Below are 23,425 nucleotides of genomic sequence, written 5' to 3'. Positions count from 1 at the left end.
AAACGAAAGAGACGAAGCGATTTTAACATTTTTTTCCTTGCACGCAAACATTGAAAGTCAAACCACTTCTGTTTAAATTCAATTTTTGTTCTTTTTCTAAAAGCACCAGCAGCTGTCTTTATTTTATTAGTTAGTTTACTAACTTTCACTTCAATAGATTCATTTGCTTGAATGTATTCACAGTTAGCTAGACGAGTTAATACTTCAGTGTACTTAGAACTCATATTGGGGAACCAAATTAACTTTTTATCAAGATCTAAATGACCTACTTTAGCATTTAATGGTAGGGGTGGAGAAAAACTCAATGTTAAAGGCATATGATCCGAATATGGCTTACTCTGAACCGAAAAATTGTTAATCAACCCTAGAAAATCAAACGAGCATACTCCATAATCGATGATTGAATTACCCATTACGCCACAAAATGTTAATTAACCATCTTCATCACCTTGCACTCTTCCATTGAGAATAACACCACCTATATTTTCAAAAAGTTCCAAACATTTTTTCCCTTTCGCGTCTGCTACCTTATCCTTTGATTTTCTCTGTTGAGAAATAAAAGCAAGTCCTTTCAAAAAATTTCCATCAACAATTTGACCATCAGCCGTTCGAGCATTTAAATCACCTACGATGCAAAAGGATTCAAATCTCATGCTACCTAAGAACTCTTCAAACTTTACAAAATCACTAGCCCACCTTGTGCAATTTAAATATCGAGGTATGAAGTAGAAATTTTTATCACCGAATTTAGCAGATAGAGCAAAATTACCAGAAAAATTATTGAATTTAAAATTATATTTATTTTGAAGGGCCTTTTTAAAGCCAAACAAACAACCACCGCTTGCGCGACCAGCACTGTGAAACTTTTCAGCATCTTCCCAATACAACAAATAATCATCAAAGAAACGTGAAAATTCATTTTTTTTATCATTTAATACATTAGTTTCAAACAAAAAGAAAATATCAAACTTATTTATATACGTAAAGAAGTTACAAAAATTAAGCTTACTTTTTAAGTTTGCTACATTGTATGCAACCATCTGACAGACTTCTAGTTGCTAATGTTGATTTGAATTCCTGGACGTAGAAGCAGCATCGGCGTCTTTTGAAGGTGGTTGTTGTATATCCCTTACAATCACATTGCACTGGAAGTTGGCCTTCTGTACTAAGCTTCTCAAAAAATCAGCGTCTTTATGTTGTTTGGCAACGAAGCTACCACTATTCCAGTTGAAGGGTTTATCAATGATGTAAATCGAAGTCTCACCGAGGCGAATTTTAACTTTTTTATCGAGCTTTGAGATACTTTTGCTCAGTTGACGGAAGTTAAATCGCATCTCCCTTTCATCCGCAGTGTAATCTTTATGTATGTATATGTCTGTACCACCAAGATTTTTTTTTGCAGACATAATATTATTTACATGAAGTACAGATTCCATTGTAAAGACATATGAGAGTCCATTTTTTGTTTTTAACTGACGAGATTCGATGACTATTACGTTTATTTTTAGCACTCGGGAACATATGTCATGGAATTCGTCCACAGCCAGTTTTAAATTAGTGCTCTGCAACCCACTTACGATTATCTTCGCACGCCGAGACGTTCTGTCAATAAGTTCAAGCCTTTTTTTCATTATATTTAGGTCTTCCTTAAGCATGATGTTCTCGTTACGAAGATTTTCGATTTCCTGACGAAGAGGTAATAAGTCATCTTTTTTTGCGACATCTTCCAGCTTACTATCCAACATATTTCCCAGTTTTTGGTCAAATATAGACCATGAAAAGACATCGGGAGTTATGGCAGCAGTAACAGCAGTAGTAGTAGCAGCAGACGCAGACGCAACAACAGCAGGTACAAAGGCATCAGCCCCAGCAGCAGCAACAGGTGGTGGTTGTGATGATTGTGAGCCGAATTTATTACTCATAGTTTTAGTGAATATTTTTGATTCCAAATGTTTTTTGGCGTTATTTGGTGCACTTTGGTCAGGCGAAGTTAAATGAAGCGCTCTTTTTTGTGCTGATCCCATATATTTTTAGGTTATGTTGCGTATATACGTTTATAGTTGCAGAAACTTATTACTTTTTATTACTTTTTGGTAATTTTGTAAATGAAAAACAAACTTTTATTTTAATAATACAAGAATTAATCAATGAAATAGAATTTTTTTCACTTTTTAATAAAAATAAAGAAATTAAAATTGGCAGACAAAAATTATTGGGTGTTTGACGTTTCGTGTCAGTGTTGCCAATCAATGAAATTATTCAATATCAAAATAAGGAAAATCTGTCAAGCCGTTCTCAAGTTTTAGTGAGGCTAAGGAACAACATTTCATTTGGGATCGGGTCAAAATTCTGGCTTCAAAATTCTGCTTTTTCAGAAATTCTGGTTTTCAAAATTCTGCTTTTTTTCTATTCTGTTTTTCAAAATTCTGCTTTTCAAAATTCTGCCAGCATTATATTTGAACAAAAAAATTCTGCTAATTCTGTTTTTTTTTTTATAGCATATGCGCTGGCTAAAGAAAAATACACCTCATTAATGTAAGTCAACATTGGTACTTTCTTAAATTTTTTACTTGCGATATAGGTACTATATAATATCAAGTTATGCATTCGTACAAAAAAAAAAAGTTGAGATAACATTTTTCCATGACATTACGATGGTAGACAATGCCAAAAAAGTGGGTCCCGGAAGTCCGTCTGTCTGTCTGTCTGTCTGTCTGTCAGTCAGTCAGTCTGTCAGTCTGTTAGTCTGTCAGTCTGTCTGTCAGTCTGTCTGTCTGTCTGTATAAGGAGCTACAGCCTAAACGGATGGACCGATTAATGTCAAACTTGGTATGTAGCGTTATTTGGCGACTCTCCAGAGGGGTTTTTGGAATTAATTTTTTTGGAATAAAAATAACGGTACATGTCACATACCGATTTAAGAAAAATTGAAATATCTCGAAAACGGCTCCAACGATTTTGTTTAAAAAATTCAAATGTTAGTTTTAAGCTAAGGTTTATCTTCCAATGAAAAAATTTTTTTTTGAAAATTATTATTAACGGTACCTGCCATAGAACGGTTTTCAAATCCGATTATCTCCGAAACTGATTATTCGATTTCAACGAAACTTTTTGTGAAGAAGCATTTATATAATTTAAGTATAAACCAAAAATAAAATTTTAAAAAAAATAATTTTTGGATTTTTAAAAAAAATTTGAAAATTTTTTTTTTGAAAAATCAAATTTTCGAAAACGGGACATTGAATTTTTTTGAAATATTTTTTTTAGATGTTGATTAGTGATTTCTACAAAATGGCATACCAATTTTATTTTAAAACTTTTTTTCCAAAAAATTATTTATAAAAAATTATTGTTTTTTAAAACGGCTCTAACGATTTTAAAATTTTTTTTTCTAAAAATGCATGTTAATATATCAATCAAAACTGCATACTTCTTTTGGAGGGCAATTCAATTTTAGATTTTATTTTATTTTTTTAAAAAACGAATTTTATTTTTTTTTCCAAATTTCTATATAAAGTCTTAAAAATTTAAGCAACTTTAACTCTAAGAGCAAGTTCGTGCGACCCAGTCGTGCATTTTATTTATTTAAGTGTCGCAAATATTTTTTGAAATGCTTATACTGACTTTCTTTCAAATAAAATATGTATACTAATTGGAACCGATGTTGTATATTCCTTTTCTTATTCAAATTTTTGAATATTCATCTTTATTTGATAAATTAATAAATTTTTAGTTATTTTCGGAAATGTTTAATATTAAAAACCTTTTCTTAATATTTTCAAATTTATTCATTTATAAAACATAAATTAATTCGCATTTAAAAAATCAAAAATTATGTAGGTAAGTAATCAAATAAGCAGATAATTTTTCAAAAAGATGATTTTACAGAATTCTGAAAAAATTAAAAAAGGGTTTGCAAAATGTTAAAAAGCGCGCGCTTTTTAACATTTTCCAAACCCTTTTTTATTTTTTGCAGAATTTTGAAAAGCAGAATTATGAAAAGCAGAATTTTGAAAAACAGAATTTTGAAAAGCAGAATTTTGAAAGCAGAATTTTGTAAAGCAGAATTTTGAAAGCAGAATTTTGACCCCGGCAGAATTTTGACCCCAACCCATTTCATTTTTATGTATACACACATACAATTATATATAGAAAAGTTGTACCGAATAAGGTTTTCGGCGAGTGACAGGGTGTTTTTTAAAAAAATGATAAAATTCAGAATTAGCTTACCTCATAACTTTGGACTAAGCGAACCAATTTTGATAATTGTTTTTGTATTGGAAAGCTAGTGCCTGTGGTCCCATTTCAATTTCATCCAGTTATTGCTATAGAAACTATGAGAAAAATCATAGAACCCAGTTTTGATCCATGGAAGTCGGTTTTGTTTTTTTGATAAAAATGATTATTGAAATAATTTTCACCAAAAATGTCTAAAAGAGTATCATGGTTAAAATGGTGTTTTTTTTCATTGAAAAAAAAGTTGATGAGCTACCCTATTGAATTTTTTTTTAAAACGTTGGACCTTTGTAATAGTCCCGAATTTAGAAAAACTCGATTTTAACAAAAAAAAATTAATGGTAATTTAATATAGGTCTAACTTAAAATTCGCTTAAAGGCAGTTTATCTATAAATAAGTCGATTTTAAAACCATATAACTTTTTTATTTCGAAGCGAGATGTTTAAATTATTTTTTATTTAAATCAAACTTTCGCTTAATGTTGGTAAATTATACTAAGGGCCATTGCATTTGGGATAGAAAGCAAAAATAAAAGGGTTTTATAAAATAATTTTGGGTGAAGACAGTAAACGCTTGATCAACAAAGTGATGTAAATGTGGTGGTGTTTATCAATAGCGCTGTTCAATTTGAAACAAAAACAAAATGGTTCAAAGTAGGTAAGAGTTTTTTGTAAAACCACAAGAACAGAAATTAATCGAAACCGTAAGGATTCATGATGAAGAAGTTACAAATTTCTAGAGACTATAATGTATGCTACTTCTTCTAAGCAAAAAAACAAAACACTTTCTGCATTAACATTTTTTATATCTTTTCTTCAAAATTATGACCATATATAAAAAATTGTTTTTTTTTTGCAAAAAATAAAAAAAAAAGGGAATTTCAGTCCCTTTCTCGATAAAAAAAAAATTAAAGGTATGATATTTGACTAACTTTTTGTAATAATCCAGTAACTATACATTATTATCTTTTAATTAAGCCATCGTAACCTAAAAAATTGTTTAATTTAATATTTTGTACGAATTTTTAAAAAAATGTTACATGAGAGTAACGCTGGGTCCGAAAGGGTAAAAAAAAAAAACAAAATCTAAATGGTTTTCGATAATTTCAAATTGGGCTTGATGACCTAATGATGACTAATTCATTCTTTTTCCCAACGTTTTAAATGGTTTTCTTTTTTATGTCTTAAGAGGCCCATAGACACCACACTTGTGTGCACACTTGTGTCGGTGAGCGGAAATGTGTGGTGTGTGTGGGCTGGATAGAACACCAATTTTCGGTGTCAGACACGGAGCGAGTAAAATCAAAAGATTTTGAGTGCGGAGTGTCGGAAGTTTTTTCCTCTTTGAGATTGCTTGTGTGTACAATTTGGTGTGGCGTGTGTGGCGAAATGCAACACCGTTATCAGTACACCGGAGTGCACACAAGTGTGGTGTCTATGGGCCGCTTTAGTTTTGTTTTTACTTGCGATATAGATAGATACTATGGGGCAAGTTTAGGATTAGTAAAAAAATCAAACTAGAGCTAACAATCGAAAATGACTGCGATCATAGAGAATGCAAAAAAAAAGTGGGTCCCGCAATTCTGTCTGTCCTACAATTTAAACTGCTCGAGTGGGCCGTTATTAACAGTATACCATTTTCTTTCTATGCCATTTTCTTTATTTCTGACTTATTCGTAAATCACTTAACCGATTTCAACGAATATTTTTGTGAAAATAAATTTCAGTAGCCTTAATTAAAAAATTACGAAAAAAAAATCAAAAAGTCAATTTTGTATTTTTTTTTAAATACATACATATGTATTTGAATTTTTTCGATCAAGTTTTTAAAAACGGATCAATTAATTTACTTAAAGTTTTGTTCTAATATGTGCCCTTAATTATGAAAGTGGACTAAGTCACTCCTAAAAATGGCATCAAATCTAGCCTAAAAATAATTATTATTTAAGGGGTAAAGTTTATTTGAAAGCGAAATTGCAGTAAATAAACTTTTTTATTTTTTATTTTTCTTTATTTATTATGTAAGTTTTTCTTCAAACAATGCAAAAAGTGACTTAGTCCACTTTCATAATCATGGGCACATATATGGATAAGAAACTTTTATAAAAAGGCGTACAAATCTTTTGCCAAAAATTATTTTTTTTTAAAAAACGTTTTCAACAATAAACAAACTAATCCAGAAATTCATTAATTAAATACATTTTAAAATTTTTGCACGAAAAAAAGTAAGACCCACAAAAAAAAAAAAATTGTAAATGGAACTCATAAAAATTGTTTGTTTCTTATTAGAGTTTCTTGCATTTGAATAAAAAAATGTTTTTTTTTCCAAAATCATTTAAAGGAGAATGGGCACAGAGCCGGTTTTAGGGGGGGGGGGCAGCCTGGGCCGTCGCCCAGGGGCGCAAGAATTGAGGGGCGCCGCAGGCGCCCCGAACTTTTACAAAAGTTATATAAATAACGAAGTCTTTCCAATCGATGTTTTATTTTTTTTTTACATTCACAAAGGCGCCCCAATTTTTTTCTATTTTACATTTTCAACGGCGCTCGTATTGTTTGTTCTAAACTTTTTGAAGAATGAAGGCGCCTCCCAATTTTGGGTTAATTTATTTGGCTTCCGGAAGGACAATGGTGTCCAAAATCTTCGTTCATCTTTGAAGAACAAGGCGCCCCAATTTCTTTTGAAAGACTAAAGCAATCCTAATATTCCTCCTACCAATTTAATTTTTGCAAAGGTGCCCCTATAATAATGAATAAGGAAAGAGAAGGGAGACGGACAGAATCCCGAAATTAAAAATCCAGAAAGCCCAAAATCCAGAAAACCCTAAATTCCGAAAACCCAAAAACACAAAATTCCGAAAACCCACAATCCCAAAATCCCGATTTCCCGAAAACCCAAAATCCAGAAATGCCAAAAATTGACAGCTTCTCCATTTCTCATAAAAACTACGTTTCTGTGCGTTGTTCCCCCCTCCAGGGCACTCTAAGTCATTTCAATTAACTGTGAAAAAAATCAGAGTTTCTCGGGTTTTCATTTTACATCGAACACCTCAGAGCTTTAGTTTCATCAGCGAACATCGAACACAGAGGAAATAACTCTGGTTGAAAAAGGAGCTACAAAAAACGCTTGACAACGAATTCGGAGCGACCCAGAGTGCCCTAGAGCTCACAACGAACAAACCTTATACTTATAAAGGTATGTTGTTTTCGATTGGCCGTCCGGAAGCGCCTGGAATCATTAAAAAGCGTGCTGCTGAATCATTGAGTGATTCCAATTTAAAACGACATTAATGTACCTTGTTGAAAAAGTTTTTGAAAAAATATTGTTCAAATAAAACCAACTGTACTTTGTACTGTAACTTTAAATGTGTTTAAACAAAAAAGTCAGAGATAAAGGTAGTCTTGTCAATTGAGCCTAAATGACATGAATAATTAATTTTTTTTTTAAGTTAACCTTTTTAAGTTAATACACTGCACATTTTTAATAAATGCATTAACAAGTATATGAGAGGTAAGACATAATCTGCTATTGCTTTTTTTTAGAGGCGCCACTTGCAATCTTGCCCAGGGGCGCCGGTAGTGCTTAAACCGGCACTGAATGGGCAAGTTTGTATGAAACGTGGACGTTACGCGGCCAGGAATGAATTTGTTATTTTTTGATGTAATTAAGGTTTACATATATTGTGCAGAAGTTTTATCCCTGTGACGTATTTCAATAACGGATAAAATGCATTTTTGCATTTAACACTTTATATATGTCTCAATGTTATAACTCAATTGTGTATTTTAAGTGCAAAATATTATTTTCTGTCATTTTCCCTGAGTCTGAAGACCTTTATCTTGAATATCCAACCACTAGAACCCAAACTATAAGCATTTTAAAACAACAAATTCAAGCCTATTTTTAGAGTTTTGTTGTTCAATTTTTTGTTACTTTGAATTGTTTGAAAACATTCGAACCTGAAATGGTTGTCTTAAAAATCTTATATTATGAGTTCTATTGGTCGGATTTTCAAGATTAATGTCTTCATGCTCAGGGAAAATGACAGAGCATCATATTTTAAATTCCTTTTAAAAATATAAATCAGTTTTTCCTTCATACATTGAACAATGCATTAACAATACTAATACTGCATTATCTTGCATTCTTAACGCAATACAGCGAAACGTCCATAGTAAAAGTTTTTTCTGGGCTATAATTCTTTCATTTGATACCAATTTTATTGATGGCCGCTCAACGTCCAAAATGCCCATTCTCCTTTAATTTTTTTTTTTAATTTTTTAGATTTTTGAACTACATTTATTGCGAAATCGGGTTAGAACCGCTTGCTGTTTTTGGTCTTGTTTACATAAAAAATAAAACATTTTTGGACACCCAGTTAGTGCCGTTATACTTTTTATATGGATTTGAGTCCAGGAAACTCGAAAATCTTATCTACAAACATGTTTTTGGATAGGTTTTCGAGATATAATTTTTCAAAGTTTTTTGTCGTTTTTTTTTAGCATACTTAGTAATCGGGTTACATCTTGAGTAATAAATGATCAATCTGAACAGAATAACTAGCACTTGAAAGCAACAAACACTAGAATAGTTTTTTTTGGGTCACTCCAGATGTTTAAGTGCAATGTATCAGAACATTTTAAATAATCGAGTAAAACAAAAAACACGGCCTGATCCATTGAATCGAAACTATGCAAAGTTTTATGGGCATATTAAACTGTAAAAGGCAAAGTTAATTTGTCAAAATAATTCCAAAAAAAAAAAAAAAAACAAAAAATATATAAATTTTTTTTTTTTTTCAAAACCCAATGCTTCATTTTTTTAGGAAACGTATTAAAAAAAAAATACAAACTTTTAAGCTTTTGTTAAAATAAAACTAGAAATAAAAAAAAGTGTCAATTGTAAAGAATTCCTAAACGTGACTTTGCATCGCCTTTAGGTATAAAAAGTCTTACAAGTATTTAAATCACTTTAAAAAAGGTAATTACGTTCCTATTTTTACTTTGATTGTATTTATTAGTTAATTTCTCACCCATAAATTTTCGACTGCTTTCGACAGTAAGTTCCTCTGTAAACTAAAGATTTTGCAGCATTTTATTGATATTTTATACTAATTTTATTATCACTGCGATACTTATCTTATTTATCGATTCATCGCTTCTTTTGAATAAAATTTTGATAGACAAACACAAAATTAAGTTGAAATTCAATCAAGTTCAGTGTGAAGAACACACTCGATGAACTTGGTGTGTGTTCCAAATTTAATTAGTTTTCTTGTCAATATTGTCTGATAGTCTCAGTTTTTATCACTTAAACATTTTGATAACCAAATCAAAGTGAGACTACCTGCTGCGATGTTTGCAGAGAAGACCTTAATGGTCTTTGTTTTACGTAATAACAAAACTAAACAGAAAATAGAGTTTTTTATATTTTTAACTATTTTGTACTTTTAGGCATTTTTTTGACTAACATCCTTTTGCAAGCTATACCTCTTCCTGATGATAATGCTGATGTGGACACAGTTAAAATTATGTTCTTTTATGGGTAAGTCAAAATATTGTATGTCTTTTAGTTCTGAATCTAACAATTTCTTCTTTTTTAGACCCAAATTCGAAAATTATACAGAATACAATTTGACCGATGCAGCTTCTCTTCTAAAAGATCCAAAATTCATTCACAATCAAACCCATTTGTACATGACAGGATATAGGACGTGGGAAGAAAGTCCAGCTGTAATTGTCATGGCTGAATCGTATTTAAAAAGAAATAATACCAATTTTTTAAATCTCGAATGGGGTAAAATGGCCGCTGGAACTTATATTTCAGCTCAAATAAATATCTTGAAGGTATTATTTTCATCAAATTTTCGAAATAATTTTTTCTTGATAGTTTTTCTAATATTGATGATTTTCATCAAAAGCTTTCTCCATATGTTGCTGATTTTATAATCGATCTCTTCAAATTGGGACTTCCACAAGATTCATTTACAATGTCTGGAACGTCAATTGGAGGTCGTGGTGCTGGGTTATTTGGTCGAGATGTTATTGAAAGAAGTAATGGAACAATGATAGTATCAAGGTTAGTTTTGAAAACTGAAAATATACGACTTCTTCTAACACAATCAATTCTTTTTATAGAATTTCACCATTTGATCCATCGAATGAAGAAGCTCATGATGAATTTATTTTACCAGATATTGACAAGTCGTATGCTAAGTTTGTTGATGTTCATTATAGTGATGCTGGTGGTGTAGGAACAGAAAAACTCATGGGACATGTACATTTTTGGCCTAATAATGGAACTAGGTTTCAACCAGGATGTCCATCAGATGGAACTGAATGTTAGACATTTCTTTGGAAGATTCCAGAAAAAGCTTATAATTTATTTTGTTATAGATAAATGCAGTCATAGAAAAGCAACAGTAATGTGGGCTGAAAGTGTAGCTAGAGGAAAATCAGATCCAATTTTAGCATATCCTTCAGGAAGTTATGCTGGATTGTTGAAAAATGGACCTGAGAAATATAAGGATGCAGCTGTTCCGATTGGAATGGATTGTCCTACAAGGTATATTCTTATTTGCGTTAAATACATAAATGAGTTTGAGAGTCATATGCATTTCTTTTTTGTTTTAGTATAAGAGGAGATTACTACTTGCAGCACAATACAACATATGGTGATTTGTATACATTTATGGAAACTTTACCATAATAAAATTATAGCTGTGATAATAAGTTAAAAGAGCTTATATGTCGAATTAAGTGAAAATCGATTTTATTTGTTTAACATGTTCACCTTTTGTTCAGCTTTGTTTTAGTCTGGGTCTCATTTCTCTACACAAAATATAAACCGTTTAATTTTAAAAAAAACCATAGTAGCTTAAGTCTTTTTGGACAAAAACTGCATTTGAATAATAGCTTATGTGTTGAAATAAAATCGTACAAATTTTAAAAAGAATACATTTTTTTAAATCAGCTTAAGTTATGACATAAGCTATAATGACAATTTGAATTCAAATATATTCATCGCTTAGGTCAACATAAGCTATTTTAAACTTGTGGTCAAGTGAACCATTTGTGTTCTTATGTCGACTTTAGCCATTTTAAAAAAATGCATTTTGAACCAAACCCAATTTTGCAAAACAGCATAAGTAACATAAGCTGTTTTGTTCCTTGAAATGTCTGCAAAATTGTATACTTAAGTAAAAGTAAGCTACTTTTTCAAATGTAACTGTCGTCCCGAAAGTTTTCAAGAGAAAATATACATATGAAAATTAAGGGTAGGTATAACAAGCCTGTATCCTGAAAAAAAAAAAAAATTGTTAGTCTAGCTGCAACAGTTGTTTAAAAGTAATCACAAAAAAAGTAAACAAAAATCTAGTTCACAAATTTTATTTGCTAATACTGAAAAATGATAAAAGTTGACTTAAGCTCTTTTAACTTATTGACATAGATAGAATTTTAATGATTAAGGTACAAACTACAAATTTTAAACTTAAAAAATCAAAGATCAGTGTGTTTTTTTTTAATTTTCTAAAAACGTAAAAACTTTTTTTAGGATAAATATTCAATAGCTTTCGATTCATATTAACAAATCAAATTTATATCTAACGACCGAAATAATTTCAAAATGTTTGTAAGGTATTCTAAAGATCACAGTTTAAAAATAAGAAATCGGGCTTTAATTAACATTGATAGATAGATATTACACTAGTTTACAAGAGTTTTGTTGGCGAAACAAAAAAAAATTTTCTGAAAGTTTTCGATGTGCTGAACTCAAATCCGAAGTCATAAAAAATTGTTCGGCTACCGTTTTGAAATGTAACCGTTAGATAAGGCAAAAAACGTTTTTACTCTTATTAGTCAATCCGTTTTTACATTTTACATACAAAGAGTAAGCAAATGAAAATTCGATGAAAACTTGAAAAACTTAGCAAAAAGAATGTAAACCAAAAAATATATATTTTTTTGTATGTGAGTACGCTTTAGACTTTAGTCGTAGATTCTAGTCACTTTCTCAACGCTCCACTCCAAAAACGATTAATTTTACAGAAAAATGCAAGATGCTTTTTTTGTAGATAATTTCACTAAAAACTATTTTTATAATGAGGTCTATTGACTTTCGAGCAAAAGCACGAGAGATGTATGCAAAAAACTGGTTTTCGTCACCTATTGACATCTATAACTTTTTTAGTCGACACGATATTAATGTCAATTTTTGACACCTTTAATACAACGTAATAAAGGTTTATAGAAAAATTCAGCTCACTAGGAATTATACTGTAGAATGGGGCATTTTAACTCCAAAATTACTGGACTATAATGAAAAATCAATTTAGATATTATGATTTCTATTGTGTAATTACACTGTGTTACAAAAATCAGGTTTCAAAATATACGCGAGCGGAGACCTACCTATCACGTTTTGTAGAGCTAGTCGCACTGATTACGAAACGGTCCCCAACACCCCCAAAATCTGGAGTTAGGGGCAAAAAACGATTTTTTTGACCTTCACCCACTGAAAAAATTCTAGAAAAAAATTTCGAAATTGTTTTTTTTCTGACTCTATGGAAAAAGTGCTGTTTTGCACATTATTAAAAGACAAATCTAAAAATATATAAAAATATTATATTATTTTAAGTCAATTTTATTTATTTAAACGAAAAAGATAAAAACATTTTTCTAGAATATACGAAAAACTTAAACAAAAACTTATTTAAATTCTTTTTTATGTGACATTTTCTAAGTTGTGCAGTTTTCTTGAAAATTAACAGCGGCACTTTTTTATAACGTTAGAACTAGAAGAAGTAAAAATCGCTGATTACACAGAAAATTTGCGTTTTTTTTTAATCTGTTCTGTGCTCAAAACTCAAAAATGACAAATTTCGACTTATGCCACTTTGCCTCTAAAGCGACGACTATAAAATATTTTGACCTGAAAAAGTTCTAGCGACATGAAAAAGTATAAACCAAATTCGCACGTGTGCCTATCATGTCACATAAAAGAGGTGTGCCTACAGAGGGATATTAATGGCCAAATTTGAAAATCCTAAATTTTGATAAAGTTTAATACAAGAAAGTGGGCATTTTGGTGGGCGTGTTCAAGGATGAGCTAAGATATATGAATAGATTGATTCTATAAACATTTCCAGAAATTTTCCTGATTGTTTGCCACCAATAGGGTCGTTCTGCCCCACTGTGCGCCACATTCAGACTTTGGCAATGGTGATTTCACAATTGCATTGATTTGGAACATTACTTATTGCTAAACTTATCTTATAAAGCTCTCCAACGGAACGGTTCGAAACTCGCGGGATATAAGGAATCCAACCGAAAAATAATACAGTAAAATAAGGAGAAAAAAGGGGTAAATCTCGGAATGAATGTTAGTAGAAATTTTTTTTGCTCAATATCTTCCTTTTGCCATTCTATAACATATCTCAAAAGTCTAGAAAAATCTCATGTTCGCTTGTCGCGATTTCAAGGTCAAATCGCGAAATGGAGATTTTCAAAATTAGCAAAAATAGGCTATGGTATTATATACACATATGATACATGATTTCAAGGTATTTTTTAATGCTGATTCCAAAAAATCTAAAATCAAGACAATCTGACGTCTCTTTAAAAAGTTATACCTGTTTTTCATCTGTCAACTCATATTATTATAGCAGTTGCAAACTTACTGCCGACAAACCCTTAAAAGTTATGGTAGATGAACCAAATTTTGCATGAAGATTTTAGAATCCATCATTATTAAAAATCAAAACAATCCATTACAAAAAATATATATACCTACGAAATAATGGTATTTTTTGATGGAGCGGCAAATTTTAGGATATGCACTAAAGAAGATTCTTGTTCATCTAAGGAATAAGTGCTAATAGGCTAATTTTTTCATTTTAATCTTTGTTTGGATATTCTTTAACTACCCTCAAAAATCTAAAAAAATCTCATGTCCGCAAGTCCTAATTTTCTTGGTTTGAAAATAAGGTGCAGATTTTAAAAGATTGAGAAACTTCACTTCAGATATTTGTGTCAGATCAACATGAATAAGGTGCATTACTTTTCAGGGATGGTCAGGTTGACTTGTTTGTGAGTTTTGTTGGAATAAGTGTTAAAAAATACCTTTAAATCATGTCGCTTATGTTGGTATACATATACAAATTTAAACTTTTCTTATTATTTTTTAAAATATGCACCTTATTTTCAAACCAAGAAAATTAGGACTTGCGGACATGAGATTTTTTTAGATTTTTGAGGGTAGTTAAAGAATATCCAAACAAAGATTAAAATGAAAAAATTAGCCTATTAGCACTTATTCCTCAGATGAACAAGAATCTTCTTTAGTGCATATCCTAAAATTTGCCGCTCCATCAAAAAATACCATTATTTCGTAGGTATATATATTTTTTGTAATGGATTGTTTTGATTTTTAATAATGATGGATTCTAAAATCTTCATGCAAAATTTGGTTCATCTACCATAACTTTTAAGGGTTTGTCGGCAGTAAGTTTGCAACTGCTATAATAATATGAGTTGACAGATAAAAAACAGGTATAACTTTTTAAAGAGACGTCAGATTGTCTTGATTTTAGATTTTTTGGAATCAGCATTAAAAAATACCTTGAAATCATGTATCATATGTGTATATAATACCATAGCCTATTTTTGCTAATTTTGAAAATCTCCATTTCGCGATTTGACCTTGAAATCGCGACAAGCGAACATGAGATTTTTCTAGACTTTTGAGATATGTTATAGAATGGCAAAAGGAAGATATTGAGCAAAAAAAATTTCTACTAACATTCATTCCGAGGTTAAACCCTTATTTGACTGGATTAAAATAAGAAAACCAAAAAAACATCCACCACTTGATCTAACGCTTGACCTTTCCACAGCAATATTTGCAGCTTTTTCTTAGCTTAGTTGGCATGTTGCAGTTATTTCTGATGTTTTAGATGTTTTTAAGAGATCCAAGCAGTTTTCCTTGGTTTTCTAAACCGCATCCTGATTATTGAGTATGAGTTGCATTCTCTTCTCTTGAGCTCGAAAGCCCGCAAAGCCCGATTGCAGAACTAAAAACTAAGTTGTATTTTAATTTTTTTTTTTTTTTTTCATTTATATGTACCACAAGACTCATCACTGTACCGAATTTCAAATTTCTATGATATCGGAAATTCCTTAATAATTTTGATGAACTGCTAGTGAGTTAGTTATTAACTCTGTGGTGCTAATTTTTTTTTCAGGGCTTTATGGTAGATTTTTTTAATTTCTTGCATTTTGGGTATAAAAGTTGGAAGGGGGTCGAAAATGGCATAAGTTAGTTCCTCTAAATTAGGGGGCCAAATTTGCTAGAGAATTTGGCTTGATCATGACTTGATCCTTAACCTATTCTAAATTGATGAAAAATGCTGTCATTCACATGTGAAAGGTAAAATTATCTCAAGCTTACATACAACTCACTCAAATTTTAGGCGTGTTCCCATTAAAATGCAATATAGCTAGTATTTTTTTCAACTTTAAATCAATTGAAAATCTTAAAAAACTAGATCCCTAAATGAGGGCAGGTAGTTTTTCTCCAGTATCTAACAAAAAAAAAGGACTTAACCTCAAAAGTTTGGCATGTTTTTCAATTGAATAACCAAATTGAATTCCCCAATAAGCAACATATGAATTGAATTCAAACCATTTTTTTTTTTTGAAATTCAAGAAAAAGTTAAAAAAAAAAAAGAATAAAAAACATGTTCCATTCCTGACTACATAATCTGGGTGCTTGATAATATTTTCGTGGTGGATTCTTTCCAAATCTGGCAACATATTTGGCATAGCTATGTTTTGGGAAATATGCCAAATAGACTATATCTCGTCCTTTTTAACCTATACAGAAAAACCAAAAAACCACCTCATCTTTCTCATCTTTTTTTATTGTTTCCTTTTTTGCATTTGAAAATAGAAAATAAGGCCTAAAACTGACACAAAAAAAAAAAAAAAAACACAAAAAGACTTATAAAATGGTATAATACCAACGAGAATAACGTTAAATGGGTAAATAAAGTTTTGTCTATCGTTCACACCGCAAAAAAAATTCAACCAACAAAAAAAAAAACCTGAACTGACTACCTCACTATTTACAACGACGACGATAGCTACATTTTCTTTGTTGTTGGTTGTAAAATGGGGAGGTGAAAATGGTTGAAATGTTTTGAATTTTACTTTCCCCCTTCCCCACCCCATTTTAAGTCAGAGACAGACAAAATAAGGAAAGTACATAAGTATCTAACTTTATTCCGGGGAGCTTAGAGGATTCTAACTTTAAGCTTTAAGTGAAAATAGTCAGTCCCATGGCAAGGAGAAAAAAAGTAACCAAGAGCGGAGGGAAGAAAAGTATAGTAGGATCCTATAAGTAGGTATGTCTTTGAGTATTCATCAAGAAGGTTGTCAACCAAAATATTCCGATATTTCCATCCATGCGAGGGTGTTTTATAATCATCTTCTCAGCCGGGGGGCTTCTACCTACAATATAAAGGCAGGATTGTATACAACGTAGAGAAGAAGGAAAAGCGCAATAACATAATATCCTTCCTAGAGTGTTCATTGTTTGCCTCGTCATTTTCAGCGTTAGGTTTCAATACTACCTACGAAAAAAATGTATCATCATCATCCTTCTCCAAAAAAAAAAGAAAAGAAGAAGCTTAAGCTTATAGAAACAAAACGTAAAAAAATTTAAATCCTGATTTTGCTTAGGGGATGGAAAGAAAGCATAACATTGAAAGAAGAATATCAAATACTTTGACGACGAAAAAAAAAAAGAAAAAACAATGAAGAAAAGTCTTCTTCTTCTTCTTCTTTTACCATAAAATAAACATTTTGCGAAGGATGAGCTCCTGATGCATTTGAAACACTCACTGGCACAGTTTTGTATTTTTATAGTCGGGACTGAGGAAAAAAAAAGTGTTTTAGGATGAGTTGAATATTGCTTGGAAAAGGTGGAGGAGCATGGCACCAAGACAGTGTATATGGAAATCTTTGATGGCTCTACTTTAGGAAGGATGATGATATAAAGTAAGTATCTACTACTTATTCTTTTGCCTTTCTGATATTATCAAAACTTAGGGAAGGGAATTTTCTTCTTTCGTACTAAGTTTTGGTGTTTTTTTTTTTTTTTATTTTTTGTTGGTTTGTTCTTTTTAGAAGAAAAAAACTAAATAAAATTTATTGGTTTCACTGAGAAAGTTTTGAAAAAGTGTGTTATTCTGATCGATTTTTAAAATCTTTGAAATTCTTCCATAGATAGAAGAAGAAGCTTTAATCGCAGTTTGAATAACTATTTTTATCTTGTCTCATAAGACATTGACGAGAATGGTTTATTTTGGCAAGACCTGCTTTACAAGCTTGAAATCCGTTCTTGAGATCGAAGCCAAAAGAAGGCTACGCTTACACATGTATGTTCATCTGTGATATCATATCTTCTAAATAACTTATCGTAATTTGACAAGTGATAGATCGTAAGAAACGTTTTTCTTGTCCGCTAGTCAAAAATTAAACATCGTTCTATAAAATTGATTATAACACACTCCAGAAGAAAAGTTTTTTTTTTTTTTTTATTTATTTATTATTTATTTCTTTACCATTTTTTGTTATGTACAGAGACTACGAAAATACTATAATACAAACTAATATCGTATGGTGAGTACGAAAAATACCAAAAAAAGTATACGAATACGAATAGGTATTCGTAAGAACGATTCGAAAGTAAAGTGTTACGATATCATTAATGCGGGTACTCATTTTGTGTGTTGTCGTTACATTTACAGCCTATTTAAAAAATAAATGCCGACAAAGGGCCAAAAACTTTTGCAGAAAAATCATTAGTCATTCTCTTAGATTACCTAGTATTGTTGGTATCACATTCATTGGACCAATCCTTGAATGTAAATGAAAACAAATAAAATGCACGACTGGGTCGCACGAACTTGCTCTTAGTGTTAAAGTTGCTTTAATTTTTAAGACTTTTTATATAGAAATTTGGAAAAAAAATAAATATCGTTTTAAAAAAAAAATAAAATAAAATCTGAAATCAAATTGCCCTCCAAAGCAAGTATGCAGTTTTGATTGATATATTAAGATGCATTTTAAGAAAAAAAATTTTCAAAATCGTTAGAGCTTTTTTTTAAAAAACTAATTTTTTATAAATAATTTTTTGGAAAAAATGTTTTAAAATAAAATTGGTATGCCATTTTGTAGAAATCACTAATCATCATCTAAAAACAAAATTTCAAAAAAATTCAATGTCCCGTTTTCAAAAATTTGATTTTTCAAAAAAAAAATTTTCAAAATTTTTTTAAAAATCCAAAAATTATTTTTTTTGGAAATTTGTTTTTGGTTTATATTTAAATTCTATAAATGCTTCCTCACAAAAAGTTTCGTTGAAATCGAATAAGCAGTTTCGGAGATGATAGGATTTGAAAATAACGGTTCTATGGCAGGTACCGTTAATAATGATTTGCCAAAAAAAAAAATTTCATTTAAAGATAAACCTTAGCTTAAAACTAAAATTTGAATTTTTTAAACAAAATCGTTGGGGCCGTTTTTGAGCAATTTCAATTTTACTAGAATCGGTATATGACAAGTACCGTTATTTTTGGTCCAAAAAAATTAATTCCAAAAACTCCTCTGGAGAGTCGCCAAATAACGCTACGTACCAAGTTTGACATTAATCGGTAGATCCGTTTAGGCTGTAGGTCCTTATACAGACAGACAGACTGACAGACAGACAGACAGACAGACGGACTTCCGGGACCCACTTTTTTGGCATTGTGTACCATCGTAATGTCATGGAAAAATGTTATCTCAACTTTTTTTTTTTGTACGAATGCATAACTTGATTGTATAGTACCTATATCGCAAGTAAAAAGGGTGTTAAGTTATAGCCCCCTTTTTGAAATCGTTATTTTTGGAAGTTGTTGCAGGTTGTTCCCGATTTGTTCCAAATTTTTTTGAAAAAATTTTTAAAATTGGTGGTTTTAGAGGCAAAAATCGGTTTTTGGCCTAACCTTAATTTTTCAAAAATTTAATTTTTAAAAGTTTTTCCGGGTTTTAAAATTTGTTTCTATAACAATGTTCAAAATTGTTGGACATCTTAGTTCCATATTTCTTAAGTTAAGGAACCACACAAATCACAAATGCAGATCTTACAGCAAAAACTCAATTTTTAAGATATTGTGGTTTTTATTAAACCTACAATTTTCAAATATTATAATATTAAATCAAAAAGTTATTTTTTTCTTAAAGTCATTATTACGTAGAGCTGTTTCAATCGTTCATTTTAAAAGATTCAATCGTTCATATGTCGTTCAGTTCAATGATTCGTTCTTTTCAATCTTTCATTTTTTCAATCATTTTGGATTCTTGTCTTTTGGTTTCAAATAAATTAATTTTTTTTTGTTTTTTATTTATTTCAAAGTGGAACATGCACAGAGAAAAATATGACCCGCTAAAAACTAACAGATTGCCATATTGTTTTACCGTCCATACATTTCATAAGGAAATCTTATTAAAATCAACGATTAATAAGGTTTTTTTAAGGAGATTTCTTATTATTTTTATAGAGAAAATCTTATTAAAATTTGACTGAAAAGTTGATTTTTTTTGCAACTTAGCACTAGAACAAAAACCACGATCAATATTTTCATGGCAGGTTGGTTCAGGTGGTAAGGTGGGCGACTAATGATTTGAAGTCCCCAGTTCGATTCCTAGCCTGGTCATGTTTTTTTTTATTTTTTTGCAGATTTTAAAACAATAAGGAAAACCCGATTGTTTTAATAAGGTTTCCTTCTTGGATGAAAACCATAGAGAAATCTTATTGTTTTTGTTCTATTTTATGTGGTTCATTTTTCTCTGTGTGAGTCTTATGAAGTTTTTCAAGCCTTTAAATCGATTTAGAGGTTAGAATTTAAATTAACTAAAAACTCAGTTCAATGATTCGTTCCTTTCATTTGTTCATTTTTACTTGCTATATATCAAGTTATGCATTCGTACAAACAAAAAGTTGAGATAACATTTTTCCATGACATTACGATGGTAGAGAATGCCAAAAAAGTGGGTTCCGGAAGTCCGTCTGTCTGTCTGTCTGTATAAGGATCTACAGCCTAAACGGATGGACCGATTAATGTCAAACTTGGTATGTTGCGTTATTTGGCGACTCTCCAGAGGGGTTTTTAGAATTAATTTTTTTGGACCAAAAATAACGGTACTTGTCATATACCGATTCTAGTAAAATTGAAATATCTCGAAAACGGCTCCAACGATTTTGTTTAAAAAATTCAAATGTTAGTTTTAAGAGAAGGTCTATCTTCTAATGAAAAATTTTTTTTTGAAAATCATTATTAACGGTACCTGGCATAGAACCGTTTTTTTTCAAATCCGATTATCTCCGAAACTGCATATTTGATTTCAACGAAACTTTTTGTGAAGAAGTATTTATATAATTTAAATAAAAACAAACTTCCAAAAAAATAATTTTTGGATTTTTAAAAAAATTTTGAAATTTTTTTTTTTTTTGAAAAATCAAATTTTCGAAAACCAGACATTGAATTTTTTTGAAATTTTGGTTTTAGATGTTGATTAGTGATTTCTACAAAATGGCATACCAATTTTATTTTAAATCATTTTTTCCAAAAAATTATTTATAAACAATTAGTTTTTTAAAGAACGGCTATAACGATTTTGAAATTTTTTTCTAAAAATGCATGTTAACATATCAATCAAAATTGCATACTTGTTTTGGAGGGCAATTTGATTTCAGATTTTATTTTATTTTTTTAATAAACGAATTTTATTTTTTTTTTTTCAAAATTTTTATATAAAAAGTCTTAAAAATTTAAGCAACTTTAAATCTAAGAGCAAGTTCGTGCGATCCAGTCGTGCATTTTACCGCCGCCTCACCTACGCTGCAGCACGTCCGCACTATTATCAGAAATTTCTATTTTTACTACAATATTGCAAACCAACTTTATTTTATTTAGAATAGAAAAATAAAAAAAAAAAAATTGCACAAATAGGAATCGAACCTAGGTGTCTAGCGTGTATTTACTCATTAAGTTTGCAGCATTTGTAGGGTCCTAGAAGCTGCCGCTCAATACCTCTTCATAATACTTAATGCTCTTTCATTTCCTGTAAGCCTGAAGCCCTCAATGTTTGCAATTCATTGAATAAAACTCAAAGATCTAAGCTTGAAACTTTCCCGACCACTTTAGTTACAATATAAAAACAGGCTTATACATTTTTCCAATTAATAATTTCTCCAAAAACTGCACGCAAATGATTTGAAAAATTAATTGACAATCAACTGAAATTATGTTTCATTGATCCAACTTTTTTACCAAAAAAAAAAGTATCAACCCATCAGGATATATTCAGTTTAATATGAATCTATCGCAAATTACTCAACAAACTGGATTCAATCCTTTTCAACAGAAAATTTCCTTTCAATGGACAAAAAAAGCGAAAAGAAAAATAAAAAAGAAAAAAATCATCAAGTGAATGTGGTCGCCTCATCGCCTGTTACTGTTTCAATATAAAAAACCTCTCTCCAAGCATTTATCTTAACTCTACTACTTTTCAGTAAAAATCCTTAAAAATCGCTTCCATAACAGTTTCCACAAAATCTATAGATATACCCATAACTTGCTATTCGAAAAAAAAAAAAACAACAAAAGGGTCGCTCGGAAAATTGATTTTCCATCGAGAGTAAAACTTCTCGGATCGTTGAACTGATATTATATGAAACTACCTCCTTCCAATTCTTCCAATTTTCGCTCTGATACGCGAACAGGAAAATCCGAATCAGAGTAGAATTATTATAGGGGTTTTTGGTGGTATACGCGCGCTGCTCAAAATCCATTAACAGCGTTACATTCTTCTTTTGTAATTTTTTGTTTTTTTTTTATTTTTAAATCGCGCTTTTACCCGAAATATGAATACAAAGATAGATATATATAGCATTCAGGAGGCAATACCAAAAACCAAACTCAAATTTATGAAAGTTTTCCCTTATAGTCGTCGTCCTTTAGTCCTCTCTGGTACAACCAAAGGATAGTGTATAGTCGGGTCTTGGTATGATGAAGTATAGAAAGTAAACCGCCAATCGTGCTAGCAAAAATAACAATAACAACAAAAAACAACTTTCTTTTTTTTTTGGCTATAACCAATTCCAATGTGTATGGAACGGCACGGGCGGCACCAGTACTTACTAGCTTGGTACCCCGATACCCAACCCAGTCCCTATATTTGTTGTATTACCTTCGTTTCGGAAGGATATTTTTGATATTTTCATTGGTTTTTGTGCGCTCTGTGAAATCCTCATCGTGTTATGGCAGAGAGGTGTAATTTCGTTCAAGCTTAAGGTTTTACGCCCGTAAATTTTGTACGGCCAATACCACAAATCGCACCTGCCACTACCGGTGCTGCTTCATATGAATTATTTCTCATTTACGCTTACACTTAATCTTTTCAAGGACTTTTATCCTGTGTGCCGCATAAACGTGCGGCAAGGCGAGGGAGAAATATAGCATCGATTTTCTACTTAGCCGAGGTTGTTTCTATAATATTTGTTTTTTTGTTCATTTTTTATGATTTGGTTTGTGCACAATGTAGGTAATATTCTTTTATCCTGGATGCCTAGAATATAGTTCAAAAACCCTCCGACGACGCCACCATACTTGGTGGTTATTTTAAACTTTAATTGGATTTCGTTCTGCATCTAGCTATCTCTCTCCTTAAACTCCTTACAAGAGTTCCCAGTTTAGAGAGGTGAAAGGACTCGACTTGCAGGATCAGCGACGACAAGGAGAATTTTCTTCAATAAGCATCTGAGACACGTGGATTTATGACTTCTCTAACGACAAATCACTTGACTCCTTGCAGCTTTATAGATCCTTGCAAATAATAATACAAAATCGACAACTATGGAAAAGAGATGAGAAAATCGAAGGTAATCGTAGCAGAAATGTCGAAATGTCCTTGAAAGTGAATAGGTACTTTGGTCGGATATCCTCGAATAAGGGTGCGGAACAGAAAAAAAAAAAAAAACAAGTTGAATTGAAAGAGAGATGGAAAATTGAAGACTTGTGTTTTTTTCAAGTTGATTTTATATATATATTTTTTTTTTTTTGTACTAAAAGAGGAATTCGTAATT

General features: G+C 30.9%; 2 protein-coding genes across 2 annotated transcripts in view; one reads left to right on the top strand and one right to left on the bottom strand.

Annotated features, from left to right (window-relative positions):
• Positions 1–23,425, bottom strand: part of LOC129907891 (uncharacterized) — a 163,319-nt gene that overhangs the window by 102,381 nt on the left and 37,513 nt on the right. The gene's annotated exons all lie outside the window — the stretch shown is intronic.
• LOC129907892 (lipase member H-like) lies at positions 9,053–10,735 on the top strand. Its single transcript, XM_055984374.1, has 5 exons — positions 9,053–9,625; positions 9,688–9,778; positions 9,837–10,080; positions 10,155–10,312; positions 10,372–10,735. Exons 1-5 carry the CDS (start codon positions 9,589–9,591, stop codon positions 10,577–10,579), a joined length of 738 nt encoding a protein of 245 aa, XP_055840349.1. The 5' UTR covers positions 9,053–9,588; the 3' UTR covers positions 10,580–10,735.

The sequence above is a fragment of the Episyrphus balteatus genome, chromosome 1 (genome assembly GCF_945859705.1).
Source record: "Episyrphus balteatus chromosome 1, idEpiBalt1.1, whole genome shotgun sequence".
Classification (NCBI taxonomy): Eukaryota; Metazoa; Arthropoda; class Insecta; order Diptera; family Syrphidae; genus Episyrphus; species Episyrphus balteatus.
This window is presented reverse-complemented; position numbering and strand designations above follow the sequence as displayed.

Bases quoted from the DNA above. Each gene is read 5' to 3' on its own strand.
- LOC129907892 (XM_055984374.1), top strand. From the start codon at position 9,589: ATGTTTGCAGAGAAGACCTTAATGGTCTTTGTTTTAC. The intron at 9,626-9,687 runs GTAATAACAAAA...TTGTACTTTTAG, and splicing joins CTTAATGGTCTTTGTTTTAC to GCATTTTTTTGACTAACATC. The intron at 10,313-10,371 runs GTTAGTTTTGAA...TTCTTTTTATAG, and splicing joins GGAACAATGATAGTATCAAG to AATTTCACCATTTGATCCAT.